The following is a 14,438-nucleotide window of genomic DNA, read 5'->3' as shown; positions in this document are numbered from 1 at the left end:
TGCATTAATCATGTCCACTACATCATTTGTGATCCTCGGAACACATTCATTCTTCACATAAAACATGTTAGATGGACCAATATCACTGTGAAGATCCCAAGAAAATCCCATCTCAACGGAAAAAGAATCAAGAAAGTGAGCATGCAGTCGTGCACACACATGCACAGAGAGAATTACTGGCGATAGTTCTCCCCATAATTTATCATATTTAATTTCAATCCGGTATTTGTTGAACGATTGCACATGCAAATTAGCAAGGATAACAAAGAAAAAAATGGAAAAAACATTACCCTTTAGCAGCTCCTAAGAAGTATGTGCCTCATAGAGCGATATCCCTGGTCATTGAATAATTTCATTCTCATCGTGGTGCAGCCGCTTATCAAAATTATTGTTATCCATGTACCCTATCCAACCAATGTCGTGGATGCAACTGCTACCAACTAAGGTCCAGCATGATCTAGGATTACCTATAAGCTGAGGAACAGAACGTACTACATCCTGTACGGTCCAAACCTACAAGCTCCTTCACACATATCAGTAGCCAATCACAACAGTGACCAGATTATTGTGTTAAACATGCCAGATCTTAGTGACCACTATGCTGAGATCTTTATCGGTCTTACCCCTAATGAAGCTAAAACAGTCAGTAGTTCTCTTTGTTTATTTTTTTACCACGAATTAGGAACAAAATAGGTCATGAAAACATATAAATCAGGTAAAGCTAGCAACATCTGCCAATAACGGGAAGGATACTTCTTGGTCTGCAGAGCACTGTAAATCTGTCCACACTTCAATTCACCTAAAATTCAATCGAACAAATAACAATAGTTTCGCTTCCCACTCCACCAATGTTTTGGTTTGCACCAAAACAAATTCAAAAGCAAGATCGAAGTTACCTGTCGCGCGTTGATTGTTGATGTCGATGGCCTTCCCTGGCCCCATCAAATTTTCGTTCTCTAGCTGAATAATATATTAGTGTGGCCGACAGGTGCAACCCAAATATGAAAGGGCCCACTTGTCGGTGGCCCATTTTGTTAAATAGGGGTGTTTTATTTTCTTAAGTGCATGAGCCCACATGTAAGTGCCTTATTTTCTTAAACTAGTTTTAATTAGTTTTATTAATCGAGGTATGGCCCACATGTCAGTGCAAAGGGTTAAAGGAATAAGGGTGTGATCACTGTGCACTTAATCTTACAGGTGGGACCTGCATGTCATTCTCCCTTTCTTCTCTTCTTTCTTCTTCCCCTTGACTTTCTTCTCCACGCACGACAGCACGCATAGGGGCACCGCGGCACAGGGCAGAAGTGACAAAGGTAGCGGCTGGGTGGGGGCGCAGCACGGCCAGGGGAGAGAGAAGCCAGGGACACCAGTATTGGGGTGATAGCGCACACACAGGGTTGTGATGGTGCGGCAGCACAGTGGTTGGCCCTTTGGGCCAACGGTGGATACCATGCGCTGGGAGGGGGGGGCTTTCGGCAGGGCTAGGGGCGCGTGAGGGGAACCTTGATGAGGGGAGTCCATTTCCTTGTCGAGGTAGGCTAGGGCATGCCCAGGTTGGGCTGCCCATGGTGGCCGGCCTTGAGGAAGAAAGGGGAAACGGGGAGGTGGCGCTACAGTTTGGGAAGGCTCGAATTGGAGTGGGGGGAAGAAGGAGGAGGTCGAGGCAAGGCTCGTGGTGCTAGGGCTTTCCGAATTTTGGCCAGAGGGAGGAGGACGGCGGTGCAATGCGACGACGGCTTGGAGCAGAGCAGAGCTCGGCGTCGCGCCTACCAGGTATTCAACCCGAGGCCTCCAAGCACTATAGCGGTGCTTTGGCCTAGTGAGCAAAAGAGATGGGGAGGTGAGCTTGGCTGGGGAGAGGAGGAGGATAGTGTGGGGCAGAGGCGGCCGGAGCAGCACCCTTTTATAGGGGCGGGTGTTCCTTCGGGATGCAGGAGTGCCCGAGCGACAAGGACTCATGACGTCAACGCGAGGAAGGCGCACAGGGCTGCACAGGGATGCGAGGATGAGTGGCGGCGGAAAGTAGCATGGGTGAAGGATCCGATCAGACATGGATCTTGGCCTTGATGAGAGCGCCTTTGATTCGAAACTGCCGACACGCTCACTTTTGATCCCAAGGCCAAGCATGGATGGGAGGGTGAGGAGGACGGGTTCGGCAGGGGCAGACAATGAGGTTTGAGGGATGGACTGCTGGAGGCATGTCATTGGAGGCATGAGATCGGGAGAGAATGTGGAAGGGAATGTGGGAGGGTGCCAGGCCCATGTGTCAGCGCGGTGTGGTTGGGGGAGCAGAACGAAAGGCAAAATGCGGACTGGTTGAGGAACGACCACTACGTATTTTTTAAGTATAGTAGAGATTCTCTTAAGTTGATTTCATACACTACACGAAAAACATATAAAGGAGACACGAAATTAATGGCGGGCCGTAATATGACCCGTCACTTATGATAATAGTGACGGGCCGTAGTCACTAATGACCAGTTTGATGAAATAGAGGAGGTGACCACTAACCTCTATTCTGGTCATTTGTACGCAGTTTTCACTTCGGAGCTTTAGCCACAAAGATAAGGGCCTCCGCGTCCCCACACAATCTTTTTGCCACCGTCCACACCAAGTCGGAGGGTCAACAAGTTACCGGTGAGTAACCAAAACTCCAAGGTATCAGTGTACCTCTCGGTACATGGTTGAATCACTCCTTGATCCACTCTCTAGGTTGCATCACCTAGAAGCACTTGTCTTTAGTCCTATAAGCACTAGTCATTCTCTAATCTTATGCTTAATCATCTTGCATGATCACTTTAAGCACTTTGGTGGCTTGGATATCTTCTCAACTGTGTATGAGCTTCCTCTTGACTCCAGCAGCTTCAAATGCACGAGTGGAGGGGTATTTATAGCCTCAACCCTGCGGACTAGATGTTGCTCTATCGGCTCAACTTTACTGTGAACACCAGATGATCCAGTGACAACAGTAGTACAAGCACCGGACCATCCGGTGAGTACAACCTTAGAAACTAGCCGTTAGAACCCCACGAAGAACCACTGTGAACACCAAACATTCCGGTGTAACTGCAACTCCATCACCGGACCTCCTCAATACCGGACCATCCGGTGACTTGAACTTCGTCTCCTTTGAAAAAATCCAATGTTCTGTTAAATACTCTGGTGTTCTTACTCTTCTAACACCGGACCATTCGGTGTACTTCAACTTTAATTTTCTTCGAAAATCAACCCTTCTGTTAAATACTCCAGTGTGCTTTTAGCTTCCATCACCGGACCATTCGGTGAAGTCTTCTTGTTTCTGCACAGAACATAAAATTGCTCCGGTGTGTATAGCCCTTTAAACATCGGACCATCCGGTGTAATCATTTTTTCTAGGACTTGTACAATTCAGTTCAAACTTTGTCCCAGTTTCAGTAACTTTTTCATATATTACATCTATAAGACCTACTAATATATATTTTTGACAAAAATATTATTCCTAATAACTATATTGCCAATAATCACTAAAATCATAATCATAACATACTAAGATCATTTTTGCTACAGTCACTTATGACATTTTTTTATATAGTGATAACTTGGTCTACGTCTAGGTTGCTAATTAAATTTGTAAAGCCAGCACCGTATAAAAGTCAAGCTATTAGACCGGGTCTATGTATGTCAAACAGCTCACTCAGTACACTGGATCGGAGGACGAGCCGAATCTGGCACATGGAGATAACGTGCAAGTGATATTATACTCTAACAATAAATGCAGCTGCCTTGGTTATATAGTACCGCTAGCTGCTAGTGATCTACTACGCATGCACGAAGAACTTGTGCAAATTAACATGGCTTGCTTGTGCAAATTGACATGGCTTGTTCCTGCAAAAGTTAATATAAAGAGTATTCACTAAGTTATTCATTATCAGTCGTAAGGATATAGTAGGACCTAGGAAGCAACAAGACCTGTGAGCCATGGGCTCATCCTTTGCTACTATTAGGGCTTTGTTTGTGCACAAGAATACAACCAGAATTTTACTTGTAAAATACTATTTGATGCTGTAATTGTAGCAGCAGTAGTATATATATAGCTAGGCAGTTGCAGTTTTCTCTCACTCATGCTGCTAGCTCGAGGCTAAGCCATGAGCAACACAAACAAGCCCGCTCTAGTGTCTCACTTAGGCAGGAAACACCTCAATGTGGTACCCATGCTTCTCATATTGTCCTTGGGATTTGTTCTGGGCATGACCTCCAATGCCAATTTTCTGAAATTCTACCTCCCTTTCTTGACAACGTTACCCTTTCCTATGCCGTCACCACCACTGCCTACATCACTGCCACCACCAACGCCGTTGCCACCTCCACCTCAGGCGCCGCCTATGCCTTCACCACAGACCCCACAAATGGGGTTAATGGGCTTCCTTGCGCCAAGCGGAGTCATGCACAACATGACCGACGAGGAGTTGTTCTGGAGGGCGTCCATGGTGCCACAGATCAGTCGCAAGCCGGATCACCGTGTGCCGAAGGTTGCCTTTTTGTTCCTGGCCACAGGGGACCTGTCGCTGCGGCCATTGTGGGAGAAGTTCTTCATGGGGCACGATGGTCTGTACTCCATCTACATGCATACCTCTCCCTCCTACACTGGATCACCACCGAAGGACTCTGTGTTCTACGGTCGCATGATCCCAAGCCAGGTACAAATAAGTTATAGGTGAAGCATTTCATATTTTTCCCTTAAGGTACGACAGTCTGAAAGGGATCCATGGCATAAAAGGGAAATTGTAATTACAGGCGGAGCAAACTGAATATGATCTGTTGCACTGATAAAAAATACTATAAATTACTGCCATGAGCATGGAGGCCTTCGTGTTGATATATAATGCGATTCTGATGTTATTGATGAGGGCCAATGTCTGTCGAAGCGAAGGGGCTCCAGTCGCTCTCCCAAATGGCGAGACTGGCCCCCAGAGCGGAGGCGCCTGGGGTCGGCCAGGCACGCAGGTTGAGTGCGGAGAGTGGTCGGATCATTGTATTTAGCGGATTTGTTGTATTTGACTTGAGTCACTTTTATCACTATATATACCTCTTATAAGCTGCATAGGAAGAATTGACAATTCGTTGTTATTCCCCTGCATTCGTAACTCTTATAATACAGTGAAGATATATGTCGTTCGTGCCTTCGTGGTTATTTTCTGCAAAGTTTTTCCACGTGAAAATCTGTCTCTCTTCTTTTTTTTCTCGATGTACTTCTACTATTTGCCTGTCGACTTCTTACCGTTCAGATCATCAGTCTAACGCTATCCCCGCTTGCAACTGATGCCCAATCAAAACATTTAAATTAACCATTCTTTTCTACAACTTTTTGTTTGCACAATCATCCATATCTAGCTGGTGACTCTTTTCTTTATCGATCTCACATGCTGCATATTTTGCAGATTACGAGATGGGGAGATATCACCCTGGTGGAGGCGGAGCGTCGCCTCCTGGCGAACGCGCTGCTGGACCTCGGCAACGAGCGCTTCGTGCTGCTCTCGGACTCGAGCATCCCCGTCTACGACTTCCCCACCGTGCACGCGCACCTCACCGGCTCCAACACAAGCTTCGTGGACAGCTTCGTCAACCACGACAGCGAGGTGCGCTACAACCCTTTCTTCGCCAGCCGCTGCAACATCACCCTCGAGCAGTGGCGCAAGGGCGTCGACTGGTTCGAGATGGACCGGGCCCTCGCGATCAAGGTCATCTCCGACGATGCCTACTTCCCGTCGTTCCGTGAGTACTGCGCCCGCCGGAGGTACTGCCTGATGGACGAGCACTACATCGCGACGCTGCTGAGCGTGCTCGGGTGGAGCCGCAATGCCAATCGGACTCTGACGCACGAGGACTGGCGGAGGGGGGGTTCCCACCCACGGACACACCAGCGGAGGGACGTCACGGAGGAGCTCATCAAAGACATCAGGGGAGGCGCCGGCAAGAACTGCACCTACAATGGCAGGCCGGCCGGGATCTGCTATCTGTTTGCACGCAAGTTCGCCCCGGACGCGCTCGACCCGCTGCTCACACTTGCTCCCAAGCTTATGGGGTTTGGGTGAGAATATATAGATTTTCTAGATTGTGTGGCATCCGATCACTAATTGTATTCCTCGCGTTATCGCTGATCCAGGTAAGATGGAACGACAGTATAAACCGAAGAATAAGAATGTATGCTTTTACGTACGAACCATAGCTGCAAAAATGTAAGAAACACATTGTGAAAACCACCTTTGGAGACCGAAAACCACGTTGAAACCAACTGTTGGGTACACGCCGACAGGGTCACTGGGAGTTCCCCATAGCACTTTGGCCGACTTGGACGCAATCGAACTTCATACAATGAAAAGGTGCATAAGCATCGGGGAGAGCGCTCCCATCACCACCAGTCAGAGAGGTTATCCACCACTTCGACTCCGATAAGGGCTAACTAATTGGTGACCACGGTGGGACTGTGTGCAGAGGAGACGGTGGAGCGGACACTGGCGGCAGCAGAGGAGGATGAGCAGCCATGTGAGGTGCAGGAGCCGGCAGGGATTGGGAGGAGAGAGGAGAATGGGGATGGGATTGGGGTTTTTGGGAGAGAGAGAGATTGGAGAGAGAGCCGGCCATCCTATAGGAACTTAAAGGCTTTTGGCACGGTAGACGAATCACGTTTATTTCTCATGGGTGGTTGGGAGGAACCGTGTGAGAACCTAGGCCCTTATATCCCAAACGATTCTAGAGTATTTCGTACAGTGGCAGAGTGGATCCATCCCTAATTTTATCTGAGACGGATTCACACTGGAACCATGGGAGATATTTCCTTATCTCTCATGGTGCCAACCATACAGCTTTTCTCATACGACAGTATAAATAGAAGAATAAACATGTATGCTTTTACGTATGAACCATAGCTGCAAAAATGTAAGAAAAGTCGAATTCAAACACCCACGATCACACTCACGACCAGCTCATGCTCCTTGACCACGCGAATGACGAGTTCGTGCTTGACCACACGATCAACCAGTACGTGCTCAACCACGATGTGGCCAGAGGTGCTCGACCACGCTATCGACCATGCGATATATATGGTGAGAAAACAAAGACGCTGAGTACCAGGTACTCGACGAAAACAACGAAGGAACAGAAACATATTACAAGTTATTTTTGTGATGAAATTTTTGACTCTTTTTTAACTCACAAAAACTAGAGATTACAACTTATATTTATAGCAACGGCTACCTGGAGATAAAACCGAACTCTAAACTAAATTGGATCCTCTAATTTCTGACTCCAACTCTTAACTAAACTCGTACACACCGTACGAACCATAGTCCTGCACACATACGAACGACGCTCTTGCCGTATACGAGCCGTATATGAACAACATGCTTCCATGTGATTCGAATCCCCGATGCCCAAGCTAGGATTAAATCCAACATACTCCCCCTTAATCCTGACGTGGACCAAGATCACGAACTCCCAGTAGATGCCGCATGACCGCCAGCTTCACCACCGGCAATGCCTTCGTCAGAGCGTCTGCTCGCTGCTCCTCCGTGCGGATGCATTCAACCTCAATCTAGCCTCCTTCAATGCAATCATGGATGAAATGAAATTTGGTATCAATGTGTTTGTTGCGGCCGTGAAACACTGGATTCTTCATCAAAGCAATTATCGATTTATTGTCGACAAAGAGTTTGATTGCTTTAGACTCTTCTCCTGTTAGCTCCCTCAATACACTTGTAAGCCACAAATCTTGGCATGCCGCCATTGTTGCCACCATAAATTCAGCCTCGCACAAAGATAAAGTCACCATTTTTTTACTTCTACGAGTTTCATGACACCAGACTATCATTGATACAAAAAGCCACACCTCTAGTACTCTTTCTGTCATCCATGTCACCTGCCAAATCACTATCAGTGTACCCAGTGATTTCTTCTTCTCTTCCTCCTCTGGTATACACAAGCCCATAATGAACGGTGGCCTTCAAATACTGAAGAATCTGCTTCACTGCCTTACGATACATCACCGTGGGTTTCTCCATGAATCTGCTTGCCACCTCGACAACAAATGAAAGTTCAGGTCTTGTGTGGAGCAAAATACCTTAGGCAACCAATAAGGCGACAATACTCAGTTGCATCAACCAGCTATCTGTCTGGATCCTTATGCAGTTGCGCCCTTTGTTCCATGGGGAATTTTGTGGAATTGCAATCCAGCATACCGAATTGACCAAGGACCTTCTGCGCATACGCTGTTTGCTTGATTGTAACCTTCTGCTCATACGTTGTTTGCTTGATTGTAACCTTCTTCACATACGCTGTTTGCTTGATTGTAATTCGCCTATCTTCTTGCGCTACCTCAATCCCGAGATAGTAATTGAGCAATCCGAGATCGGTCATCTTGAACTCACTCATCATCTGCTGCTTGAATTCTATGATCTCTTCTGGACTTTCTCCTATCACAATGAGATCATCAACATATACTCTGACTATCACACCTGCAAGACCTGATCCCCTTGTGTATATGGGCTGCTCTTGTGAACATCTACTGAAACCAAGTCGTTTCAAGCTCCTGTCAAGACGTATATTCCATGCCAGTGGCACTTGCCGGATTCCATACAATGCCTTGTTGAGTTTACGCACTAGATGCTCTTTATTCTTCACTGCAAATTCCTCCGGCTGGGCCACGTATACTTCCTCTTGGAGCTCACCATTCAAGAATGCCGACTTAACATCTAGGTGATGAACCTGCCAACCTCGATTGGCTGCAACAACAAGGATAACATGCACAGTGTCCAGCCTAACCACTGGCGCAAACACTTCTTCAAAATCGATTCCTTGCCGCTGCACATATCCTTTCACGACCAGCCTCGCCTTGTGCTTGATCACGTGTCCTTCTGTGTTCTTATTCATTACAGGCCTAGAATGGAGTGCGATCATCCAACACCTTCATCGGCAAATGGTTTAGCAGATACACCACGTGCCGCACCGCCTCTCCCTAACATCTTCCAGGAACATTCATGCTCTTGAGAAGAGACCTCGCCACCGCGATTAGTCCTCAACGTCTTAACATGCTACCCGCCTTTGTTATCAGCCTGCAACTTGAATCTTCTGAACATGGAGGAAGTCTGGTGCTTCGACTTGATCATATACACCCACATCCACTGAGTAAAGTCATCAACAATTAACATGAAATGACTATTACCGGCGAGAGTCGAAGGCGTAATCTGAACACATAGGTCAGCATGTAGCAGCTTGAGCAGTTCCTTTGCTCTGTATTTTTTCGTCATCGGGAACGGTTCGGGTGTGTGATAGGTGTCACTCCCATCGTCATCTCTTTGTCAACGAGTTGCTTCATGGCAGCGAAATAGACGTGGTCAAGCCTTGCATGCTAGAGCCACGCTGGGTCCTCAAGGCTTGCTAAGAGACACACCGGCGTCGCTAGATGGAGCTCGATCTTATAGAGGTGATTTGGAGTTCGCCTCACCTTCATCAGCAAATGTGCAGGTCTTCCATCATAGACATATAAATGTCCGACTTCCATTATCACCTTGTGTCCAACTTCAATGAGTTGTCCAAGGCTGATGATATTGCTGCAAAGTTAGGGAATGTAGTAGACCTCCTGTAATAGCCATTGGTCGCCGTTCTTGCAGCTGAACACAACAAACCCTAAGCCCATGATCTGCACTGTGGAGCCATCCACGAACTTCACCTTGCCAGTGACACCTTCGTCCAGCTCTCTGAACTTCTCTTTGTCACCGATCATGTGATTACTGGCTCCATTGTCCAGGTACAATACCTTAGAGCTGGAGCCTCCCTCCATGGTGTCGCACAGTTCTGGCTTCAACTTCTCCTTATTCAGCAACATGACATCTTGCCTTTGCTGCAACCTCGGTACCTCCTCTGACACTACGAGCAATAAAGCTAGCTCGGTGTCATCGGCACATGTGAGGTGTGTCTCCTCCCCCTCCTTCTTCAGTGCATTATATTCGTTCGTGTAGTGCCCCATCTTATAGCAATCATAGCACTTAATGTGGCTCTTGTTGCGGCGACCGTCGCCCAAGCTACTCTCCTCGTCAGTGCACGGCACCCCGCCGCGTCCACGACCACCCCGGCCGTGGTTGTTGTTCTTTGCAGGAGCGTGGAACTTGCCCTTGCTACTCGACGAGGAATCGTTGCTATCCTTCTTTTGCCATGCCTTCTACTCAGCATGAGTGAGCAGGAGCTGGACATCACCAACACTACTGCCACTGGATGTGCACAGGCGCGCACACTCTTCATACGTCTTCAGCCAACCCACAACTTCCTTGAACGACATGGTGTCAAGGTCGTAGAACTGCTCGATCCCGGTGATCACACTAAGGAAACAATCCGGCATAGTGTCAAACAGTTTCTTGAGTAATGCAACATCGTCGAGTGTTGCCCCAGGTTTGTATACCTAACGGACATGCCGTTGAGCTTTCCAACGTACTGATCCAAGGTCTCTCCCTCCTGCATACGCATGGCGTCGAATTCGCTCTTCAACGTCTGTAGCTGCGAGTTCTTGAGGCGATCCGCACCAACAAACCTTGTCTTGAGACAGTCCCAGACCTCCTTCGCCATTTTCTTCTTTGCCACCTACATGAGGAGGTTCTCCAGGAGCACTTGGAAGAGGTGTGACTTTGCCTTCTTGTCATTCTCATCAACGACCGCACTGGCCGCCGGCTCAACTGCCTTCCAGACGCCTTGATCCTTCATCATTGTTTGCACCCGAATCACCCAACTTGTGTAGATTGTCGCCATCAGCTGCGGGTACTAGAACGGCCCACCGCCACTCTCCCGTGCCGCCTCGCCCTAAGGGACAATCGACATCCACACTTGTTGGCAATGCCTCTGTTCCGGTGAGTCACAAGACGATGAAGCCGAACTGTTTGGTAGACTTGGCTTTGATACCAGATGTTGAATTCAGACAACCATGATCACGCGCACGGATAGCTCACGTTGCTCAACCATGTGAATGACGAGTTCATGCTTGACCACGTGATCGACTAGTACGTGCTTGACTAGTATGTTCTCGACCACGATATAGCCAGAGGTGCTTGACCACGCTCGATTATCTATACGGCGAGAAAACGAAGACATCGAGTACCAGGCACTCAACAAAAACAAAGAAGAAACATAAATAGATAGCAAGTTTTTTTTGATGAAATTTCTGACTCTTTTTTAACTCACAAAGCTAGAGATTACAACTCATATTTATAGCAACTGCTACCTAGAGATAAACTGAACTCTAAACTGAATCGGGTCTTCTAATTTCTGACTCCAACTCTAAACTAAAGTTGTACACACCGTACAAACCATAGTCCTGCACACATATGAATGACGCACTTGCCGTATACGAAATCTATGCTTCCATGTGATTCGAATCCCCGATGCCCGATGCCCACGCTAGGATTAAATCCAACAAGAAACACATTGTGAAAACCACCTTTGGAGACCAACTTGGACGCAATCAAACTTCATACAATGAAAAGATGCGTAAGCATCAGGGAGATCCCTCCCACCACCACCAGTTAGAGAGGTTATCCACAACTTCGACACTGACAAGGCCAACTAATTGGTGACAACGGCAGGAGCGTGTGTGGAGGAGATGGTGGAGCAGACACTGGTGGCTGTAGAGGAGGAGCAGTAGCCATGGGAAGCATGGCAGCTGGGATTGTGAGGAGAGAGGAGAATGGGGATGGGATTGGGGTTTTTGGGAGCGAGAGATTGGAGAGAGAGCCGGCTAGCCTATAGGAACTCAAAGGCTTCTTGCAAGGGAGACGAATCACGTTTATTTCTCATGGGTGGTTGGGAGGAACCGTGTGAGAGAACCTGGGCCCTTATATGCGCAACGATTCTAGAGTATTCCGCATGGTGGCAGAGTGAACCCATCCCTAATTTTATCTGGGATGGGTTCACACTAGAACTGTGGGAGATACTTGCTATCTCTCATGGTTCCAGCCACATAGCTTTTCTCACACGGCTTCAAACTTGGACCATCGAAAATAATTTTTGTCATACCGTTCCAAAAAAATCATGAGAGACAAGAAGTCTCTTATGATCTTCTTTTAGTAGTGCATTGAGGCCCATTCTAGCGTTTCTCCCTAGATCCAACAATTCCTGGCTCGATTTTCACTGTGTTGATCGCCTTCGGTCGCTACCGCTACCAATCTCACCGTCATCTCCACCAGCCTCAACCGTGTTTGTCAACAGAGGCGTAGTCATCCTAAAAAATTACAACATGATGCGCATTTGCCCGATCTTCCGAAAGGTAATACTGTAAGTCGATTGGTGGAGCTTCAACGTTGATGATCCAAAGGCTCCGAACAGAACAGATCGAGAACCCTTGCAACCACTACACCACTACTCTGTAGTTATCAACCATACCAAGACGCGGTTGACCTCACCAAGAAGGCTATTTCTGTAAGAGAATCGAGAACACAAGCAAGAACAGATAGATGCAATCTGAATATTGCTAATTACTAATGAAGTACTCGAGTTTGGGGTTCAACAAACCGATAAACGGTGAAACTATCTAAAACAGAATAATCTAAGCTAAAGCCGAGCCTAAACTATGACGACTACCGTATATTTATAGGGGGACATGAGGGGGTCAACCTAGGGTTGTGCAGCCATGGAATGAGGCATGCACAAACTGGACTCCGACCTCGACACGATTACAAAACCCGATAGGGTCCAGAACAATGATGCAGCACTTTATTCCTTTGACTCTGACTAAACTATAAGGAATATTTGGTCGAGCATAGATCCATTGGAAAGGGCTCGATATAAGCTTTCCAGCAAGTCCTAGAACGCCTAAAACGGACTGCATATGAGAGAGTTATGCCCGTTTTACTGACGTGCTATCTTGAGACTCGATCACGACAACGACTTTGACCACGTCCACGACTTCGACTAGAGCTCAGCACCGAGTCCGAGTAGACTTGGCCTTTGAGGGGTGATGTCTGGGTAAGGTTGTAATGATTCTTCCATGTTCCTAAGCAATAAAATATCACAAAAATTTAGTAGTAATCCATCCAAGGAAACATGAACAGCGAGAAACGAGTTCACCTTGTGGTCTAATTGTCGTGCACGTGCTCTTGTAATCGGACCTTATATGATTTAAGGATTATTGGTGGTATTAATCATATTCGAAGGAGCCATGGGCTCATCATCCTCCCCCTCTTGAATTGGAGTCGTCCTCGACTCAAGCTTGTCTTCTTCTCCCAAGTAGGACTTCAAATCTGAAATGTTAAATGTGGGACTAACCCCAAAATCTACAGGTAAGTCCAATTTGTATGAATTGTCATTGATTATCTTAATTATCTTAAATGGTCTATCAGCTCTGGACATCAACTTTGATTTTTCTTAGTTCTGGAAACCTATCCTTCCTCAAATACAACCAAACTAAATCACTCGGTTCAAATTTTATTTCCTTCCTACCTTTACTTCCAGCAATCCTATACTTTTTAGTCATACTCTTTATATTTTTTTTTAGTTATTTCATGCAACTTAAGAATAAATTCAGCACGTTCCTTAGCATCTAAATTGAGTTTTTTAAAAGTAGGCAAAGGTAGTAATCAATAGGAGCACGGGGATTAAATCCATACACTACCTAGAACGGACTTACCTTAGTGGTGGAGTGTACCAACCGATTGTAAGCAAATTCAATATATGGTAAATACTTTTCCCACATCCTCAAATTTTTCTTTAGAACAGCCCGTAACATGGTCGATAATGTATGATTGATAACCTCTGTTTGACCGTCGGTTTGGGGATGACATGTAGTAGAAAACAGCAACTTCGCCCCCAATTATTCCAAAGTGATCTCCAAAAGTGACTCAAAAACTTTATGTCACGATCCGAAATGATACTATTAGGCACTCCATGTAGTCAAACGATTTCCCTGAAAAACAAATCAGCTATGTTTGTAGCATCATCGCTTTTGTGACAAGGTATAAAATGTGCCATTTTAGAAAATCTATCCACAAGTAAAAATATGCTATCCCTCTCCCTTATTGTCCTAGGCAGTCCTAAAACAAAATCCATAGAAATATCCTCCCATGGTGCACTAGGAACAGGAAGAGGCATGTAAAGACCATGTGGATTCAAGCGAGACTTGGCTTTATTGCAAGTGGTGCATCGAGACACGTAGCGTTCGATATCTCGTCTCATCTTTGGCCAAAAGAAGTGGGCAACCAGCACATCTTCAGTCTTTGCTCCAAAATGTGTCATCAATCCTCCTCCATGCGCCTCTTGTAACAAAAAAGATGAACGGAGTTAGCTGGAATGCATAGCTTGTTAACACGATAGAGCAATCCTTCATTCAGCACATATTTATTCCATGTTTTCCCTTCTTTATAATGTTCAAGCACTTCTTTAAAATCCAAATCAGCAGCATATAAGTCCTTAATGGTCTTTAAACC

General features: G+C 46.5%; 2 protein-coding genes across 2 annotated transcripts; one reads left to right on the top strand and one right to left on the bottom strand.

Annotated features, from left to right (window-relative positions):
• The first annotated feature begins 4,119 nt into the window (after nucleotides 1-4,119).
• LOC133903995 (glycosyltransferase BC10-like) lies at nucleotides 4,120-6,146 on the top strand. Its single transcript, XM_062345492.1, has 2 exons — nucleotides 4,120-4,676; nucleotides 5,418-6,146. Exons 1-2 carry the CDS (start codon nucleotides 4,125-4,127, stop codon nucleotides 6,069-6,071), a joined length of 1,206 nt encoding a protein of 401 aa, XP_062201476.1. The 5' UTR covers nucleotides 4,120-4,124; the 3' UTR covers nucleotides 6,072-6,146.
• Nucleotides 6,147-9,592: 3,446 nt separating this feature from the next.
• On the bottom strand, nucleotides 9,593-10,593 carry LOC133903256 (uncharacterized). The gene is made up of 3 exons (XM_062344564.1): nucleotides 10,430-10,593; nucleotides 10,292-10,349; nucleotides 9,593-10,192 (listed from the first exon to the last, which is right to left on the bottom strand). Exons 1-3 carry the CDS (start codon nucleotides 10,591-10,593, stop codon nucleotides 9,593-9,595), a joined length of 822 nt encoding a protein of 273 aa, XP_062200548.1.
• Between the last annotated feature and the right edge of the window lie 3,845 nt (nucleotides 10,594-14,438).

Source organism: Phragmites australis, chromosome 21 (assembly GCF_958298935.1).
Source record: "Phragmites australis chromosome 21, lpPhrAust1.1, whole genome shotgun sequence".
Classification (NCBI taxonomy): Eukaryota; Viridiplantae; Streptophyta; class Magnoliopsida; order Poales; family Poaceae; genus Phragmites; species Phragmites australis.
Note: the sequence above shows the minus strand (reverse complement) of the source record. Positions and strands in the feature narration are given on the sequence as shown.